Here is a 19,220-nt window from a genome sequence, read left to right as displayed (position 1 = left end):
AACAGACACTAGGCTTTCTGTGGCCCACAATTTGAGAGAGATGGCACACACGACTGGCACTGAAGCACAAATGCCAATATTAATCTCCCACTATTTTTTTTTTCAGGGAGAATTTAAAAACCAAAATAAAAAAAACAGACACTAGGCTTTCTGTGGCCCACAATTTGAGAGAGATGGCACACACGACTGGCGCTCAAGCACAAATACCAATATTAATCTCCCACTATTTATTTTTTTTCAGGGAGAATTTAAACCCCCCCCAAAAAAAAAAAACAGACACTAGGCTTTCTGTGGCCCACAATTTGAGAGAGATGGCACACACGACTGGCACTGAAGCACAAATGCCAATATTAATCTCCCACTATTTATTTTTTTTCAGGGACAATTTAAAAAAAAAAAAAAATAGAAAAACACACTAGGCTTTCTGTGGCCCACAATTTGAGAGAGATGGCACACACGACTGGCACTGAAGCACAATTGCCAATATTAATCTCCCACTATTTATTTTTTTTCAGGGAGAATTTAAAAACCAAAATAAAAAAAACAGACACTAGGCTTTCTGTGGCCCACAATTTGAGAGAGATGGCACACACGACTGGCACTCAAGCACAAATGCCAATATTAATCTCCCACTATTTATTTTTTTTCAGGGAGAATTGAAAAACCAAAATAAAAAAAACAGAAACTAGGCTTTCTGTGGCCCACAATTTGAAAGAGATGGCACACACGACTAGCACTCAAGCACAAATGCCAATATTAATCTCCCACTATTTTTTTTTTTAGGGAGAATTTAAAACCCCCCCCAAAAAAACCAGACACTAGGCTTTCTGTGGCCCACAATTTGAGAGAGATGGCACACACGACTGGCACTGAAGCACAAATGCCAATATTAATCTCCCACTATTTATTTTTTTTCAGGGAGAATTTAAAAACCAAAATAAAAAAACAGACACTAGGCTTTCTGTGGCCCACAATTTGAGAGAGATGGCACACACGACTGGCACTCAAGCACAAATGCCAATATTTATCTCCCACTATTTTTTTTTTCAGGGAGAATTGAAAAACCAAAATAAAAAAAACAGACACTAGGCTTTCTGTGGCCCACAATTTGAGAGAGATGGCACACACGACTGGCACTGAAGCACAAATGCCAATATTAATCTCCCACTATTTATTTTTTTTCAGGGACAATTTAAAAATAAAAAAAAAATAAAAAAACACACTAGGCTTTCTGTGGCCCACAATTTGAGAGAGATGGCACACACGACTGGCACTGAAGCACAATTGCCAATATTAATCTCCCACTATTTATTTTTTTTCAGGGAGAATTTAAAAACCAAAATAAAAAAACAGACACTAGGCTTTCTGTGGCCCACAATTTGAGAGAGATGGCACACACGACTGGCACTGAAGCACAAATGCCAATATTAATCTCTCACTATTTTTTTTTTTTTCAGGGAGAATTTAAAAACCAAAATAAAAAAAACAGACACTAGGCTTTCTGTGACCCACAATTTGAGAGAGATGGCACACACGACTGGCACTGAAGCACAAATGCCAATATTAATCTCCCACTATTTATATTTTTTCAGGGAGAATTTAACCCCCCCCCAAAAAAAAAAAAAAAGAAAAAAAAAAGCCCCTAGGCTTTCTGTGGCCCACAATTTGAAAGAGATGGCACACACGACTGGCACTGAAGCACAAATGCCAATATTAATCTCCCACTATTTATTTTTTTTCAGGGAGAATTTAACCCCCCCCCAAAAAAAAAAACAGACACTAGGCTTTCTGTGGCCCACAATTTGAGAGAGATGGCACACACGACTGGCACTGAAGCACAAATGCCAATATTAATCTCCCACTATTTATTTTTTTTCATGGAGAATTTAAAAACCAAAAAAAAAAACAAAAAAACAGACACTAGGCTTTCTGTGACCCACAATTTGAGAGAGATGGCACACACGACTGGCACTGAAGCACAAATGCCAATATTAATCTCCCACTATTTATTTTTTTTCAGGGAGAATTTAAAAACCAAAATAAAAAAAAACAGACACTAGGCTTTCTGTGGCCTACAATTCGAGAGAGATGGCACACACGAATGGCACTGAAGCAGAAATGCCAATATTTATCTCCCACTATTTTTTTTTTCAGGGAGAATTGAAAAACCAAAATAAAAAAAACAGACACTAGGCTTTCTGTGGCCCACAATTTGAGAGAGATGACACACACGACTGGCACTCAAGCACAAATGCCAATATTAATCTCCCACTATTTTTTTTCTCAGGGAGAATTTAAACCCCCCCCCCCAAAAAAAAAAAACCAGACACTAGGCTTTCTGTGGCCCACAATTTGAGAGAGATGACACACACGACTGGCACTGAAGCACAAATGCCAATATTAATCTCCCACTATTTATTTTTTTTCAGGGACAATTTAAAAAAAAAAAAAAAAAAACACACTAGGCTTTCTGTGGCCCACAATTTGAGAGAGATGGCACACACGACTGGCACTGAAGCAAAAATGCCAATATTAATCTCCCACTATTTATTTTTTTTCAGGGAGATTTTAAAAACTAAAATAAAAAACAGACACTAGGCTTTCTGTGGCCCACAATTTGAGAGAGATGGCACACACGACTGGCACTCAAGCACAAATGCCAATATTTATCTCCCACAATTTTTTTTTTCAGGGAGAATTGAAAAACCAAAATAAAAAAAACAGACACTAGGCTTTCTGTGGCCCACAATTTGAAAGAGATGGCACACACGACTAGCACTCAAGCACAAATGCCAATATTAATCTCCCACTATTTTTTTTTTCAGGGAGAATTAAAAAAAAAAAAAAAAAAACAGACACTAGGCTTTCTGTGGCCCACAATTTGAGAGAGATGGCACACACGACTGGCACTGAAGCACAAATGCCAATATTAATCTCCCACTATTTATTTTTTTTCAGGGAGAATTTAAAAATAAAAATAAAAAAAACAGACACTAGGCTTTCTGTGGCCCACAATTTGAGAGAGATGGCACACACGTCTGGCACTGAAGCACAAATGCCAATATTAATCTCTCACTAGTTTTTTTTTTTTCAGGGAGAATTTAAAAACCAAAATAAAAAAAACAGACACTAGGCTTTCTGTGACCCACAATTTGAGAGAGATGGCACACACGACTGGCACTGAAGCACAAATGCCAATATTAATCTCCCACTATTTATATTTTTTCAGGGAGAATTTAACCCCCCCCCCAAAAAAAAAAAAAAAGAAAAAAAAAAGCCCCTAGGCTTTCTGTGGCCCACAATTTGAAAGAGATGGCACACACGACTGGCACTGAAGCACAAATGCCAATATTAATCTCCCACTATTTATTTTTTTTCAGGGAGAATTTAACCCCCCCCCAAAAAAAAAAACAGACACTAGGCTTTCTGTGGCCCACAATTTGAGAGAGATGGCACACACGACTGGCACTGAAGCACAAATGCCAATATTAATCTCCCACTATTTATTTTTTTTCATGGAGAATTTAAAAACAAAAAAAAAAAAAAAAAAAACAGACACTAGGCTTTCTGTGGCCCACAATTTGAGAGAGATGGCACACACGACTGGCACTGAAGCACAAATGCCAATATTAATCTCCAACTATTTATTTTTTTTCAGGGAGAACTTAAAAACCAAAATAAAAAAAACAGACACTAGGCTTTCTGTGGCCCACAATTTGAGAGAGATGGCACACACGACTGGCACCAGTGGCGTAGGAAGGGGGTGCGGGGGGGGGGAGGGCGGGCCGCCCCGGGCGGCACAATCCGGGGGGCGGGCATCTAGCCCTTCTGGCACAAGCATCTTTTCAGTCAGTGCAGGGCCAGGCAGTGCAGGCACATCGGGGTTAAGAACGCAGCCAGCGTGACATTGTTTGTGGGTGGAGAGGGCACGTTCTCCTGCTCTGCTCTCCCGCCTGCCCCTCGCTGGCTGCTGAACTTATCAGGACAGGCAGATTCCGGAGGAGCTCCTTGCCGCCCTGAGTGAGTGCGATGTATCTTTGTATTCTGACAGTCTGAGTGACCTGGGGCGGCCACAGCTGATATACTGTATATTATATACTTCAGCAGCCGCCCAGGCCCCCAAGCACCTGTCCTGTATATGTATATACTGTATATGTACAGCCTGTATGACAGTATATATAATATATATACAGGACAGGTGCTGGGGGCCTGGGTGGCTGCTGAAATATATACACTGCACAGTACCATCACTCCCCTGTATATATACACTGCACAGTACCACTGCCCTGTATATACACACTGCACAGTACCACTGCCCTGTATATATACACTGCACTGTACCACTGCCCTGTATGTATACACTGCACAGTACCACTGCCCTGTATATATACACTGCACAGTACCACTGCCCTGTATATACACACTGCACAGTACCATCACTCCCCTGTATATATACACTGCACTGTACCACTGCCCTGTATATATACACTGCACAGTACCACTGCCCTGTATATATACACTGCACAGTACCACTGCCCTGTATATATACACTGCACAGTACCACTGCCCTGTATATATACACTGCACAGTACCACTGCCCTGTATATATATACACTGCACAGTACCACTGCCCTGTATATATACACTGCACAGTACCACTGCCCTGTATATATACACTGCACAGTACCACTGCCCTGTATATATACACTTCACAGTACCACTCCTCCTGTATATATACACTGCACAGTACCACTGCCCTGTATATATACACTGCACAGTACCACTGCCCTGTATATACACACTGCACAGTACCACTGCCCTGTATATATACACTGCACTTTACCACTGCCCTGTATATATACACTGCACAGTACCATCACTCCCCTGTATATAAACACTGCACAGTACCACTCCTCCTATCCTGTATATATACACTGCACAGTACCACTCCTCCTATCCTGTATATATACACTGCACAGTACCTCTCCTATCCTGTATATATACACTGCACAGTACCTCTCCTATCCTGTATATATACACTGTAGAATTTGCAATAGCTGTCACTCATGTTAGAAGTGAAATCTGGCATTGTACTATACCTAGATTTCTCTGCCGTATCTGGGCATCATGAATCGTGGTATGTGTTAAAGGGGGGACCCACTGAGACTCTTTTGCCCGGGGCCCTCAAAAACCTGGAGCCAGCCCTGGGGGTGGGTCACCAGGCCGCGGCCGGTGCTGCAGCTGTTTAACACTATTGACGTGCGGGCCCGCGCCCGCACGTCAATAGTTAACAGCCGCCAGCCAATCTGAGGCTGGCAGCTGACGTCAGTCCCAGTGTGCATGTCGCCGGCGTCTGACATCATTGTCAGTCGCCGGCGAGTGCACGTTTCAGCTGCGTGGAGAGAGCAGGAGCGCGGTCAGGTAAGCAGAACTTGTTTTTTTTTTTGCAGTCCCGATCATGTGATGGTTACATTCACCGGCGAAACAATTAAAGTTCTACATCTGAGGTCTTATTCCTGCTGGGGAAGGGGGGGGGGGGGGGGGGCGCCAAGCTCGGGAACAGCCCCGGGCGGCAAAAGCTCTAGCTACGCCTCTGACTGGCACTGAAGCACAAATGCCAATGTTAATCTCCCAATTTTTTTTTTTTCTGGGAGAATTGGCAAGAAATCATGCCCACTGTTAGACTGTATGTTTTCTGTGCCAGAAAATTAGACACAGATGCCACACACAGCACTGCCACTTATGCAGATTTGCCAATTTTAATCTGCACCCTTTTTTTTTTTATTCAGGGAGACTAGTGAATAAATCTGTGCCACTGTATTGGAGTATATTTTCTGTGGCAGAAAGTGGCTTGAGCAGATGTAACGAAAAAAAAAAAAAAAAGGGACTGTCCTACAATTACTATCTCCCTGCAGTAATCTCAGCCAGGTATGGCAGGCAGCAATAAGGAGTGGACTGCTGCACAAATTAAATCAAAAGTGTGGACAAACAAACAAGATAGCTGTGCAGAAAGGAGGGAGCAACAGGATTTGTGCTTTGAAAAAAGCAGTTGGTTTGCACAGCGGTGTACAAACAGCAATGCAGCTATCAGGGAGCCTTCTAGGGCAGCCCAATGAGCTACAGCGCTGAGGAAAAAAAATGTAGCCTCCACTGTCCCTGCTAACAAAAGGTGGTGTTCGACAGTGGAAATCGCTACAGCACAAGCGGTTTGGCGGTTAATGGACCCTGCCTAACGCTATCCCTGCTTCTGTCGAAGCGGCAGCAACCTCTCCCTATGCTCAGATCAGCAGCAGTAAGATGGCGGTCAGCGGGAACGCCCCTTTATAGCCCCTGTGACGCCGCAGACAGCAAGCCAATCACTGCAATGCCCTTCTCTAAGATGGTGGGGACTGATACCTATGTCATCACGCTGCCCACACTCTGCATCCACCTTCATTGGATGAGAAATGGCGCTTTTCGCGTCATTGAAACGCGACTTTGGCGCGAAAGTCGCGTACCGCATGGCCGACCCCACACAGGGATCGGGTCAGGTTTCATGAAACCCGACTGTGCCAAAAGTCGGCGACTTATGAAAATGACCGACCCGTTTTGCTCAACCCTACAGTGAGCCCAAAATGGCAGCAGCAACTTTTATAGTGCATGATGACATAATTTCAGCAGCCAATCACAGCCATGCCAGTAGTTCAATGCCTACCATGCAGAACGGGATGTGCCCACACTTCTAATCATTCCTCATTGGCTGAATTAAATAAAACCGGGACTTTGCATTATGGGAACTTCCAATTCCGGTATCCGATATACTAAAAGTATCGGAACTTGGTATCGGAATTCCGATACCGCAAATATCGGCCGCTACCCGATACTTGCGGTATCGGAATGCTCAACACTAATCACCACATTTTGAGAGCTATAATTTTTCCATATTTTGGTCCACTGAGTCATGTGAGGTCTTATTTTTTGCGGGACGAGTTGACGCTTTTATTAGTACCATTTTGGGGCACATGATTTTTGTTAGGCAGAATGAACAAAACCCAGCAATTCATGAATTTTTTTGGGGGGGCGTTTATTCCATTCCTCGTGTGGTAAAATTGATAAAGCAGTTTTATTCTTCGGGTTAGTACAGTTACAGTGATACCTCATTTATATCATTTTTTATGTTTTGGCGCATTTATACAATAGAAACTATTTTATATAAAAAAGAATTATTTTTGCATCGCTTTATTCTGAGCGCTATAACTTTTTAATTTTTTCGCTGATGACACTGGATTGCGGCTCGCTTGTTGCGGAACAAGATGACGATTTCAGCGGTACCATGGTTATTTATATCCGTATTTTTGATCGCTTGTTATTCCACTTTTTGATCGGTGGTATGATGATAAAGCATCGTTTTTTGCCTCGTTTTTTTTTTTGGCTTCTCACTAAAGGGGTTAACTAGTGGGACAGTATTATAGGTCGGGTCATTATGGACGGGGTGATACTAAATATGTGTACTTTTATTGTTTTTGTTTTCATTTACATAAAGAATTGTATTTATTGGAACAATATTTTTTTTTCCTTTATTTAGGAATTTAAAAAATATATTTTTTTACACAGTGTAATATTAGTTTTTTACCTTTTTACATTGTCCCAGGCTTGGATATCACTGTATAAAATCAGATCGCTGATCTGACACTTTGCAGAGCTTTGTATCAGATCCGCAATCTGACAGGCAGTGCTGGAGGCTTGCCGGTGCATGCTCTCAGCAGGCACTGACAAGCCGCCTCCCTGCAGGACTCGGAAGGACCACGCGACCACCTTGGATCCAGGGGCCTGCAGGAAGGAGACAGGAGGAGACAGGAGGAAAACAACTCAATCACATCGCGTTGTTCTAAGGGACTCAGTAAAGCATGCAGGGAGCCCCCTCCCTGCACAATGCTTCCCTATGCCACCGGAATGTTGCAATCATGTTTGATCACAGTGTTACGGGAGTTAAAGTGCCGTGAGCCGTCCGTGACTGCTCCTGGCACATAGTGCCGGATGTCAGCTCTGATAATTACAGTAGCGGACACCCAGCCACGATCGGCTGCGCTCCCCCCCGAGGTGCCGGAATTATAAAGGCTATACGCCTGCCCCGAGCACACACAAACAAGTCCACACTACTGTATTGTTCCACACACATATAACATAAATGACCTTAGCGCACTGACGGGCACGCCAAAGATCCTTTTATAGACTGTGCCAATCAGACAGGACCTTGCTCGCGGGCAAATCCGGAGCCCGCACAGGACCTGAGCAGCTTATGACTGACCGCCAATGAGAGGTTGCCACCTCACGAGCATGCTCAGTAGAGCAAGACTAGGACTTAGTCTCAGGAATGACAGCTCTCTGCTGTCTATTACTAGTTACCATAGCTGAACCTGGAGAGGCAGTGGTAACAATGCGCACAGCCCAAGTCTGAGCAAGACGCTGAGACCGACGTCTTTGCTGAGCAGCATCCACTGTGGCCGAGACTGAAAGGGAGACTGCAGAGGAAGATAAGGCTTGGGATCTATACTGTGCAGAGGAATAATCCCGACACCTAGCACACATACCCTGGTGATTTTGGCCTGATAACAAGCACAGAAGTTGACACAAATGGGTTTGAATGGCTACTAAAGGTAACATCCTCACCTGTGACCTGTTTGCTTGTAATCAGTGTGTGTGTGCATAAAGCTGAGTGAGTTTCTGGGATCCAGACAGACTCTTGCATCTTTCATCCAGCCATTGATGTTTCAGGATAGTGAGTCATGGGGAAAGCAAAAGAATTGTCAATGGATCTACAGGAAAACAGAGTTGGACTGTATAAAACAGGAAAGGTATGCAAAAAGATATCCAAGGAATTGATATTGTCAGTCAGCAGCGTTCAAACTGATTAACAAATGGAAAATCAGGGGTTCTGTAAAAACAAAACCACGATCAGGTAGACCAACATAAATGTCGTCCACAACTGCCTGGAAAATTGTTTGGGATGCAAAGAAAAACCCACAAATAAAATCATCTGAAATACAAGTCTCTGAAAACTAGTGGTGTGGCTGTTTCAAGATGCACAATAAGGAGGCAATTGAAGAAAAATGGGCTGCATGGTCGAGTTGCCAGAAGAAAGCTATTACTGCACAAATGCCACAAAGTATCTGTCACGCTCACGCCCTGACTGGTGGGCGTGAGCTCGGGGGGTTTGTGGCCCCACTGTGTCACAAACCAGACTACCCTGGAAGGGGCGTGACTATGACAGCTGCCTTGGTTTTCACTGGAGCCTCTTATGGTGAGGTCAGGCTTGTGCAGCAGGTGCTACTCCAGAGTGGTGTCTGGCTGTGGCTGCTGATCCCACTTGGAGAACAGGAACACTAGGACAGGTGTGGGCATTAGGCAGGACTGGCAGAAGAGCACGGCTGAAACTCAGACGAGTAGGCTGGCACGGCTGAGACACAGGGTTGGCAGAGACACGGCAGAGAACACAGGGCTGGCAGAGACACGGCAGAGAACACTGGACTGGTAGGAACGGCAGGAACACTGGACTGGCAGGGAGGGCAGGAACACTGGACTGGCAGGAACACAGGACTGGAAGGCACGGCAGGAAACACAGGACTAGTTGATGTGGTATATGAAGGAACAGGTAGGGGCCTGTTCACACTGGAGGTGCAGGTACGGATTTGTAGTTTGGAGGAACAGGTAGGGACCTGTTCACACAGGAGATGTAGGAACGGAAACAAGCCAGAAGAAAAGGAGAATGAAGGAACAGGTAGAGCAGCAAGAGATAGTGTAGCAACAAAAGCTACCGCAAGGAATACGGAGAGGAGCTGCAGCAAGAGGTTTCTGCAGCAAAGCAGAGCGGAGCCACAAAGAATGTGGAGAGGAGCTGCAGCAAGGAATAACTGCAGCAGCAGAAGATAAGCAGAGTAGAAAGGAGCAGAACCGCAGGAGTGCGGAGCAGAGGTAAAACCACAAAGGTACAGAGCAGGCAGAGCCGCAAGAGTGCGGAGTGTAAGCAGACTGAGAACACAAGGAAAGACACAGCAGGGAAGGAAGCCACAGACAAGGAGACCGAGATAAGACTAAGTTCAGACAAGGAAAAGGAACAAGACAAGAAACAAGGACAAAGACACAGGGACCAGGATATTCTGCCTCCTGGAGGGCGGACAACAAGATCAAGGCAATAGCACAGAGAAAAGCCTCCAGAGAGGGAGTAACTCAGAGCGAGGCCTGGCAAACTCATCAGCTAAACACAAACTGAGCTAACACATTGCACAGGCCCAGTCCACAGGGTGGGGCTGCACTATATACTGGAGGCCTCTTGGTAATTGGTCAGGAACAGATTAGACAGATGCACCTAATTCCTATAAGAACCAGAGAGTTCAGGCGCCGCCCCCCTATGCACACAGCCAGGAAGCATGCAGAGAGCAGAGACACAGATCATGTAGCTGGCATGAAACAGAAACCACATCATGACCTGGAGCAGTGGGTAAGATAGCGTGAGAGATGTGAGGCCATGTAGTGATGCCAGCAGAGTTGTTCCAGTATCTCACCTACAATACGTAAAACAGCACAGAGACAAGACTCAAAACTTCTGGAACAAGGCAATTTAGAGTGAAGAGACTAAAATTGAACTTTTTAGCCACATCCATAAACGTTACATTTGGAGAGAGGTCAACAAGGCCTATGATGAAAGGAACACCATTCCTAATGTAAAGCACGATGATGGATCGCTGATGTTTTGGGGATGTATTAAGAAATGGGGCATGTGAACTTTTGCTGAGGGTCATTTGAATGATTTGGATTGTCATTATTATTTAAAAACAGAAAACACAGTAGTTTGGCAATAAATGGCTTCACCCAACCACTGAGTGGAGAAAAAGTTTTGGTGTTATCATTCATATTCTCTGAAAAAAGACCAAGAAAGCAAAAATTCTGATGGGGTATGTAAACTTTTGAGCACAGCCCTACATAGAGTTGCTCATTTTGCTTTTCTACCTAGCTAATTCTTCTCTTTTCTCTGCTCTAAGTAGAGAGTGCTGTATAATATGATGACTGCAATATATTAAGAGGATAAAAAGTTTGATGAGTGCCTCTTTACGAGGAGTTATACTCTATTTAGTATGAAAAGTAGTAAGACGTTTGAGATTGACAGCTTTAATGCTGTCCATATATTAACCGTTTCATAACTGTGCACTGTCTTTTGAGTGAGGGTGGTGCTGGTCCTCAGTCTGCAGTTATGTCTTTAGACTGCATGAACACTCCTGTAGTCTAGCACTATCAGGACTCTGAGAGCTATGGATCCTGAAGAGACGATGGAAGCCGTTTATTACAGCTTCTGTCTTTTTGTTTGCCAAGTTGAAGCATACGATAATAAAAAAAAAATGGGGAAAACACATTATATCTATATTTGCTTTTGAAAAAAATATGTAAAATATGCATTTATTTATAATGTACCACCTACACAGATCCACAAAATATATATATACATTCTCCAGAGTTAAACAAGACCTTATACTGTCACATATGTGCAACAATAAAAAAAACTGTGCTGAGTAAACGAGGGAAGACAAAAATGAAAAATAAATGGCTGGTCATTAAAGTTTTTCAGTCCTAGTATTGGATTAAAGTAAAAATGTCACATAATCCATCTAACATTTATTTTTTTGTTTTTTCCTAGTATTTTCCAGGTCCTTGCATAATGCAGCTTCATCAAGAGTATTACATTTTCAACATGAGATCCAAGGGAGCCAGACACATAAGAGAGAAATGGGGTCTCTTCGAAAGTATCTGGATGAAGCACTATTTATCAAAGCACAACATTTAACTGAGGAGCAGTCACTTGAAATAAAGAATCTGACACGGAAGCTAAATAAGGATCATGTCTCATTGTTGGATGATAGAAGAGGAGAAAGCCTACATGGGTTAAAGGATGATCAAGTGGCACCACAACTGATGACACATGTGTCTTGGAAAGAACCCTTGAAACAGGAGGGGGAGCTGTAAATTTTCAGCCTGGAAATAAAGATTTCATTCAAATACGGGACAACATAATAAAAAATGTAAATCCTGTCACATTCTAGGGAATGGACCTCATTCCAGTTAGCTCACATATGGCAGAAAAGCTGGACTGTAGTTTTGTGTAATTACTGTGAATGATTACAATATTTTTAGAAATATATAAAAAGGGAGATCTAATATTGATAAAGCTGGCCATAGACAATAGATGGAAATTGCTTTGTGTACAGCTATGATTGACTGTAGCACTAACTTCAGACTGTAACTGCCCAGCTTTAATGTTTACCTTTCATATAAATGTGGATGTACATATTATGATTTATAGAGGCTTTCCCTTTTAAACTTTTCACTAATTCAGTCTGCCCCTATTTTAAAAAATGAAACTAGCAAGTATTCATCCTTCTTGAGTCCATCGCTGCATCTTCACAGCTCAGGGATTGGCTGCAGCAATAGTGATCTAATGTCATTGGTGCAGCCTGTACACAGTCACCTGAGCAGTGGCGGAGACACAGTGCTGGACTCAAGGAAAATGAATACAAACTGATTTTATTAATTTTATTACTGTAACGACAAGATTAGTAAAAATATGGTTAAAAGGGAAAACCCCTTTAGCATTAATATAACTACAAGGGGATGTTAAGGTGGCTTCTATTCTATTTATTGTTTTTTTATATTATCATTTGCATTGAATTTCTTATCACTAGACTATTGTCCAACACAATCCTTTTCTTAAAATCATCTGTAGCTTTAAATAATAATGTTTGAATGGATTTCTTCCTTTGAAAAAACTGAAAATCTGACTGTCACATTTGGGTTATCAGCAGGATACTTCAAAATTTCCTAGCCCTAATATCAATTATCTGTCCTCGGAGACCAAAATTGGTATGTGTAAATTGCCATTGTATCTGATTAAAATGTTCTGCCACAAAATTAATCTGACTTGCTTAAAAATGTGTCTGCGAAACACAATGATTCTAGAATGTAAACAGATATCTGAAACAATGGTTCAGTTGATCGTTTGGCTGGCTGCTATCTCACCTGACTCTCTAATACACAGCAGCAACACATTCTGGCACCCAATAATGCCAGAAATACTGAAAAGATCCATAATATTAAAATTAATATAACTTGAATTTATTTTTTTAAGAAAAAATATTAATAAACAACACAATTTTAAAATAACAGAATGCCTCACAGGGGAACGCCACATTAGCTATTAGGGCTCCTTCTCACTTGCGTGAAATACCGAGTCTTGCAGGTTAAAACTCGGCTCTGCCGCCGGCACTCCAGAGCGGAGCGTGCGGCCGCACAGCAGTACATGGAGCTGCATGTTCCGCCCTCAAGTGCCGGCGGCAGAGCCAGGTTTTAACCTGCGAGACTCGGCCGTATTTCGCGCAAGTGAGTATGAGCCCTTAAAGTACAGCTCTGGCAAAAATTAAGAGACCACTGCAAAATGTTTAGTTTGTCTGATTTTTCTCTTTATAGGTATACTATAGCTGTACTACCCGGCTTCGCCCGGGTTAATAACTGCTGTTAGCAAAATAGAATGTGTTAACAAAAATGTATTCTGCACACAAAAGCCACAAAACAAATAGAAATGTAATTATTAAAAGGCAAAAACTAAGGTAATAGAAGCATTTCATAACATATATTTCAACACCAGAGATATTCCACACAGATTTAACTAAATTGGCCAAGTAATGTGAAGTAATCTTCTACTACTTATTCGAGAGCCTTTTGATAAACGACATTCTTAGTTTTTCCTTCAGGTGCAAAGATGAACAGATTTTTGGCTGTTCCAACTCTTGAACAGGCCACATAAAGTTGACCATGAGAAAAGCATGAAGATTGTAAATCAATTTCAACTACTTTCAAGGACTGTCCCTGAGCCTTGTTGATGGACATAGCAAATGCCAGTCAAATAGGAAACTGGAGGCGTTTAAAATCAAAAGGTAAATCAGATGGAATGAGCAGAATTGTTGGAATGAAAACAAACAACAGTTGCTTGGAAAGGTGATCTGTCCAGTGGTTGAGTTTACTGATGCCTTGCCATCTCCAATAGTCAATAGCTGGCTCGAAAACAGTCCAGCAGAAACATCGCCTGTCATGTAGACCCTCATGTTTGTGTTCAGTGACATTTTCTTTACTTTTCTCCAAAAGTACGATGCTTTGAGACAGGCATTGAGTTAGTCTGCAGGGGTTGATCTGGGAATAACAGGTAGTGTTTGGCGGAAGTCACCTGGCAAAACAAGAACTACTCCTCCCATGATATATTTGTTTCTACGCAGGTCTTGCAGCAGTCTGTCCACTGTTTCCAGAGCCCTTTTGTGTGACATGGTGCATTCATCCCAAATGATGGCACTGCATTTTTGAACCAATTTGGCCAGTCCTGATCCCTTGGCAATATTACACACGGGGCTGTCACTATGAGACAGGTTAAATGGTAGTTTGAATGTCGAATGTGCTGTCCTGCCACCTTTTAAAAGAGTAGCTGCAATTCCAGAAGATGCCACTGCAAGTGCAATCTTTTTTTGAAGTCGAAATTTTGCCAGGCGCAAGATGATTACAAATGCCTTTCCTGTTCCACCTGGAGCATGAAGGAAGACAATCCCACCTTTGTCGGTTTAACTGAAACTTAAAATGTAGTTATAGGCGTCCCTTTGATCTGGTACCAATATTGGCTCGTTCTGAGACACAAATGCTGCCAGTTCATCAATATTGTAGTTTGTTTCTATGAAAATCTCCCTACACATTTGGATGCCTTCAGGATTTCTTATTGGAGAAGGCAAACCAAGCAACTGTAAGGCTTTTCCTGACATTGCTATGCACTGATCTTCAAGGAGCATTAAAGTTTCATTGAATATTTCCTCAGTCAAGTTGATGAGTTGCTGAGGATTTTCCCTTCTAATCCACATGAGGATGTCCTCACTGAGATCAGTTTTGTACTTTGCCCAAATCTCAAGAGGACTTGAAATGCTACAGGTTGTTAGAATAATAGCAAAGAGGTGTCTAAGTCGCTTTGGGGTTTGTGTGGCTGCTGCTTCACTGAGGGTCCTGTCCCAGTGTCAATCATTTTCCAGAAGTCCTTTTCTTTGGCAAGCTTCCCTGAATGTCTCATACACATTGCCTCTGACAGTCTTCAGGTCAGAAAATGATGTAGGGCCTTTGACTAGGGTTGAGCGAAACGGGTCGGCCATTTTCAGAAGTCGCCGACTTTTGGCAAAGTCGGGTTTCATGAAACCCGACCTGACCCCTGTGTGGGGTCGGCCATGAGGTCGGTGATCTTCTGAATCTGGTATCGGAATTCCGATACCGAGTTCCGATATGTTTGCAATATCGGAAATTGGTATCGGAATCCATATTTAAGTGTAAAATAAAGAATTAAAATAAAAAATATTGCTATACTCACCCTCTGACGCGCCTTGGTACTAACCGACAGCCTTCCTTCCTGAGAATCAGCGCGTGAAAGACCTTTAGATGACGTCGCGGCTTGTGATTGGTCGCGCGACTGCCCATGTGACCGCTCACGCGACCAATCACAAGCCGCGACGTCACCGAAGGTCCTTCAAGCGCTGATTCTTAGGAAGGAAAGCTGCCGGAAAGAAGCAGGGCGCGTCCGAGGGTGGGTATATTCCTATTAGTTATATACTCACCCTCGGACTCGCCCTGCTTCTTTCCGGCAGCCTTCCTTCCTAAGAATCAGCGCTTGAAGGACCTTCGGTGACGTCACGGCTTGTGATTGGTCGCGTGAGCGGTCACATGGGCGGTCGCGCGACCAATCACAAGCCACGACGTCACCTAAAGTCTTTCACGCGCTGATTCTAAGGAAGGAAGACTGCCGGTTAGTACCAGGGCGCGTCCGAGGGTGAGTATAGCAATATTTTTTATTTTAATTCTTTATTTTACACTTAAATATGGATCCCAGGGCCTGAAGGAGAGTTTCCTCTCCTTCAGACCCTGGGAACCATTAGAAACTCAATGCACTGCATTGGGTTTCATGTTTCGGCCGACCCCAACCCCGACTTTTCTATAGGATCGGCCGATTTCGCTCGACCCGACTTTTGAGAAAGTCGGGTTTCGTGAAACCCGACCCGATCCTATGAAAGTAAAAGTCGCTCAACCCTACCTTTGACACCATGAAGTAACATGTGCAGGTAGAAGCACTCTGCATTTGATGAACAGTGTAGATGCGACCAAGAGTTGCTTTCACCCCTGGATAGCCTTCAATGTCAAGCCCCCGTTTCCTCTGTTCCAGTGTTTTTCTGGAGGCATTCCAAGTGGTAAATCACAAATCACTTTGGTAAATTACAGTAGAGAATTGCTTTTGCAAAAGGGTGTTGTTGACACAGCTCAAAAAATGCCAAGAGGGTGGTCTTAGGTGATGTTAGGAGCTGCTGCTGCAAGTTTGCTGGGTTAAAGTAAATTATCTGTCCATTTTCCAAGTGCACACTCAGATGCACAACTGGTGGGTAGCGCTCATGAATGGAGAATCCTAGTATTCTCCAAACAGCTTCATTGCTGTTTATGTACCTGCCCATCTGGAATGTCTCCACTTCATCAATAATAGGTCAATTTTTCTGGAGTTCAAAAACTGCTTGATCACTTCCTTTGTGGACATATTTGCAGATATACTTGATTGATTTCATAGAGTGGCAAGATTACACATTTATGTGGGCCTGGAAGATTTTTGAGAGCAAAGGGTTGTAAGGCACAACCCACCTGTTGTCAATTTCTATCTCTTGGAGTGATGATCCAACACGCATTTTGAGCTTTGCTGTGAAACCACCATCCCCTGGCTTTCTTCTTCGGCAGACTGGATATTCATCTTGTCCTGTTTGAGTTTCTTGGACCAGGGATCGTGGGTAATGCTTTGAACACCTGCCATCAATCATACAGGGAGAATTTTTGTTGAGACTCCCACACGGACAATGGATCATGTTTTTTGTGATGGTGTCAAACAGCAGTGGGTCAATCTGAAGGTCTGGAAATTCGGCACTGATGATATTGTCAATTGTGGTAGGCTGTATTTTTTGCTTCAGCCAGATCAAGATGTGGGCGTGAGGAAGGCCTCTTTTTTGCCATTCAACTGAATACATCCAGCACTGAGTCTCACCATAAATATGTGATTTTCTGATGAGATTAGCCATTTTTAAAAGTTTCTGTTTGAAAACCCGAGCAATAAGGTCATGGCGATTCACTGTTTTTTGGCCCGGCAACATGTGCCCTCCAATTTCCTCCCAGGCAGGATTGCAAGTAAAGGTGATGAAAAGATCTGGACGGCCATACTTTCTCACATAAGTCATTGCATCCTGTGTGTATTCATGCATGTGTCGTGGGCTTCCAGTGACAGTTGATGGAAGAATAACCATTTTCCCCAACTCTTTTGGATCAGCATCATTTGCAACAGCATCTCTAAGGTGAATATATTCCTCTGCCCTGAGCTTTTTTGATTTAGTCGGATATATAAAAGAAGTTCACTCTCAATCTTTGCATACATGTCAACAATAAATTGGTGGAAGAGGTGTTTGTATGATCCTATATGAATAGAAGTTCATGGCAGACACTTTTTTTCCTGTTGTAGGATCTGTCTGAGGTATTCCAAAGTGATAGCCATCCTGTCCCTGCCAAAAGATGATTGGATATTGCAGTGCATCATAGGACCTGTGAGTTTCTGCTACTCATTGCAAACTATTGTTCGTTTTCTGAAGCACAATGTCACGGCTTTGAAAATCATTACCTACAATCAAGATGGCTACCTCATCAAATGTGGGAGCATTAAAACGTTGCTGATGTTCACCTTGTGATGTTTTGTCAGCTTGAATGACAACCTTGTAATCGTCATTTGGCATGCATTCAAGTGCAGTCTTGAAAAGTTGAACATATGGATTGTTGGAGTGAAGGAACTGCTGCAAAATAGTGACAGTATCAAGGCGAGTGTTAGGAATTAAAGAGCATCTCCGCTGAGCCTCTGATTCTGCATTTCCCATGAAGAAGAGTTGAAGAAATTGAGGTTCTTCTCCTTGTAATGGAAGCAGTGAGCCAATTGAGTGGTAAACCTGTCCTTGAACTTTAAATGTCGGCATAAATCCTGTTGTAAACATTTCTTTTGTTGCACCAAATGATGTCATTTGGAAGCAGGAGTTGTATTTCCAGATGTTGTCCAAGAAATGCTTTGATATTGTGCTGGTGCCTGTCATCAGAGACTTTAGGGGATCTGGTGGTGACAGGAGAGGTGGAAGTTTTATGTTGCCATTTGCACAGCATAAACCTGGCGCTTCATCTTTCCATTTCAGGGCACTGCAGTACATGCATACCACATCCATTTTTCCTATCTTAACTTTAGGATTATCCTGATAGTTTATGTCTGACTGGTAACAAAAGGCAGCATGTTTCAAATCTCCAACCAATTCTCTTAGTGGCAAGTCGGCCTTCTCTCTGCAGAAATGACTCACTGGCCCTTGAGGAAGCAGCTCTACTTCTCTTATCTGCAAGCCTCGCTTCCCTCTCCTCGGAAACTTCATTGGCTCTTGAGGAAGCAGCTCTTGTTTTCATGTCTGCAAGCCTCGCTTCCCTCTCCTCAGAAATTTCATTGACCCTTGAGGAAGCAGCTCTTGTTCTCTTGTCTGCAAGCTTCACTTCCCTCTGCTCAGAAAGTTCATTGGCTCTTGAGGAAGCAGCTGCTGTTCTCATGTGTGTCAGCCTTGCTTCTCGGTCTTCACATTTTTCATTGACCCGTAATGCTGCTTTTCTTTTCGCATCAGCTGACATTTGTGCCATGGAATTCCTTTTCTTATGGGGCATTATTGTGGTAAAAATAGTCTGTAACTGGCAGTTTCTATATCCTCTCACATAGAGGTAATGTGACTGACATCAGCCTTTCCACCCACACACCCTTACTGACATGCTATTACCTCACACAAGCTTTGTTATACTGAGAATGTCCTTTGTTGCTTATATTAACTAATCAGAGCTCAGATTAATTAACTGTAGCAAAATAGAAGCTGAGCTGTGATTGGTTGCTATTGGCAGCCTGACAAATCCCCAGCCAACAGGAAGCCCTCCCCCCTGGCAGAATATATTAGCTCACACATACACATAATAGACACCTCATGTGACTGACAGCTGCCATATTTCCTATATGGTAAATTAGTTGCTCTTGTAGTTTGTCTGCTTATTAATCAGATTTTTATTTTTGTAAGATAATACCAGACTTG

General features: G+C 42.9%; 1 protein-coding gene across 1 annotated transcript in view; it reads left to right on the top strand.

Annotated features, from left to right (window-relative positions):
- The window catches only part of LOC138679200 (cyclic AMP-responsive element-binding protein 3-like protein 3), a 534,464-nt gene extending 521,524 nt beyond the window's left edge, over positions 1-12,940 (top strand). The window contains exon 10 of the mRNA XM_069767781.1: positions 11,669-12,940. Within this exon, the coding sequence (XP_069623882.1) occupies positions 11,669-11,994 (326 nt within the window). The 3' untranslated portion in view covers positions 11,995-12,940. The remainder of the gene's footprint in view (positions 1-11,668) is intronic.
- Positions 12,941-19,220: the final 6,280 nt, after the last annotated feature.

This window comes from Ranitomeya imitator, chromosome 1, assembly GCF_032444005.1.
Source record: "Ranitomeya imitator isolate aRanImi1 chromosome 1, aRanImi1.pri, whole genome shotgun sequence".
In the NCBI taxonomy this organism is placed as follows: Eukaryota; Metazoa; Chordata; class Amphibia; order Anura; family Dendrobatidae; genus Ranitomeya; species Ranitomeya imitator.
This window is presented reverse-complemented; position numbering and strand designations above follow the sequence as displayed.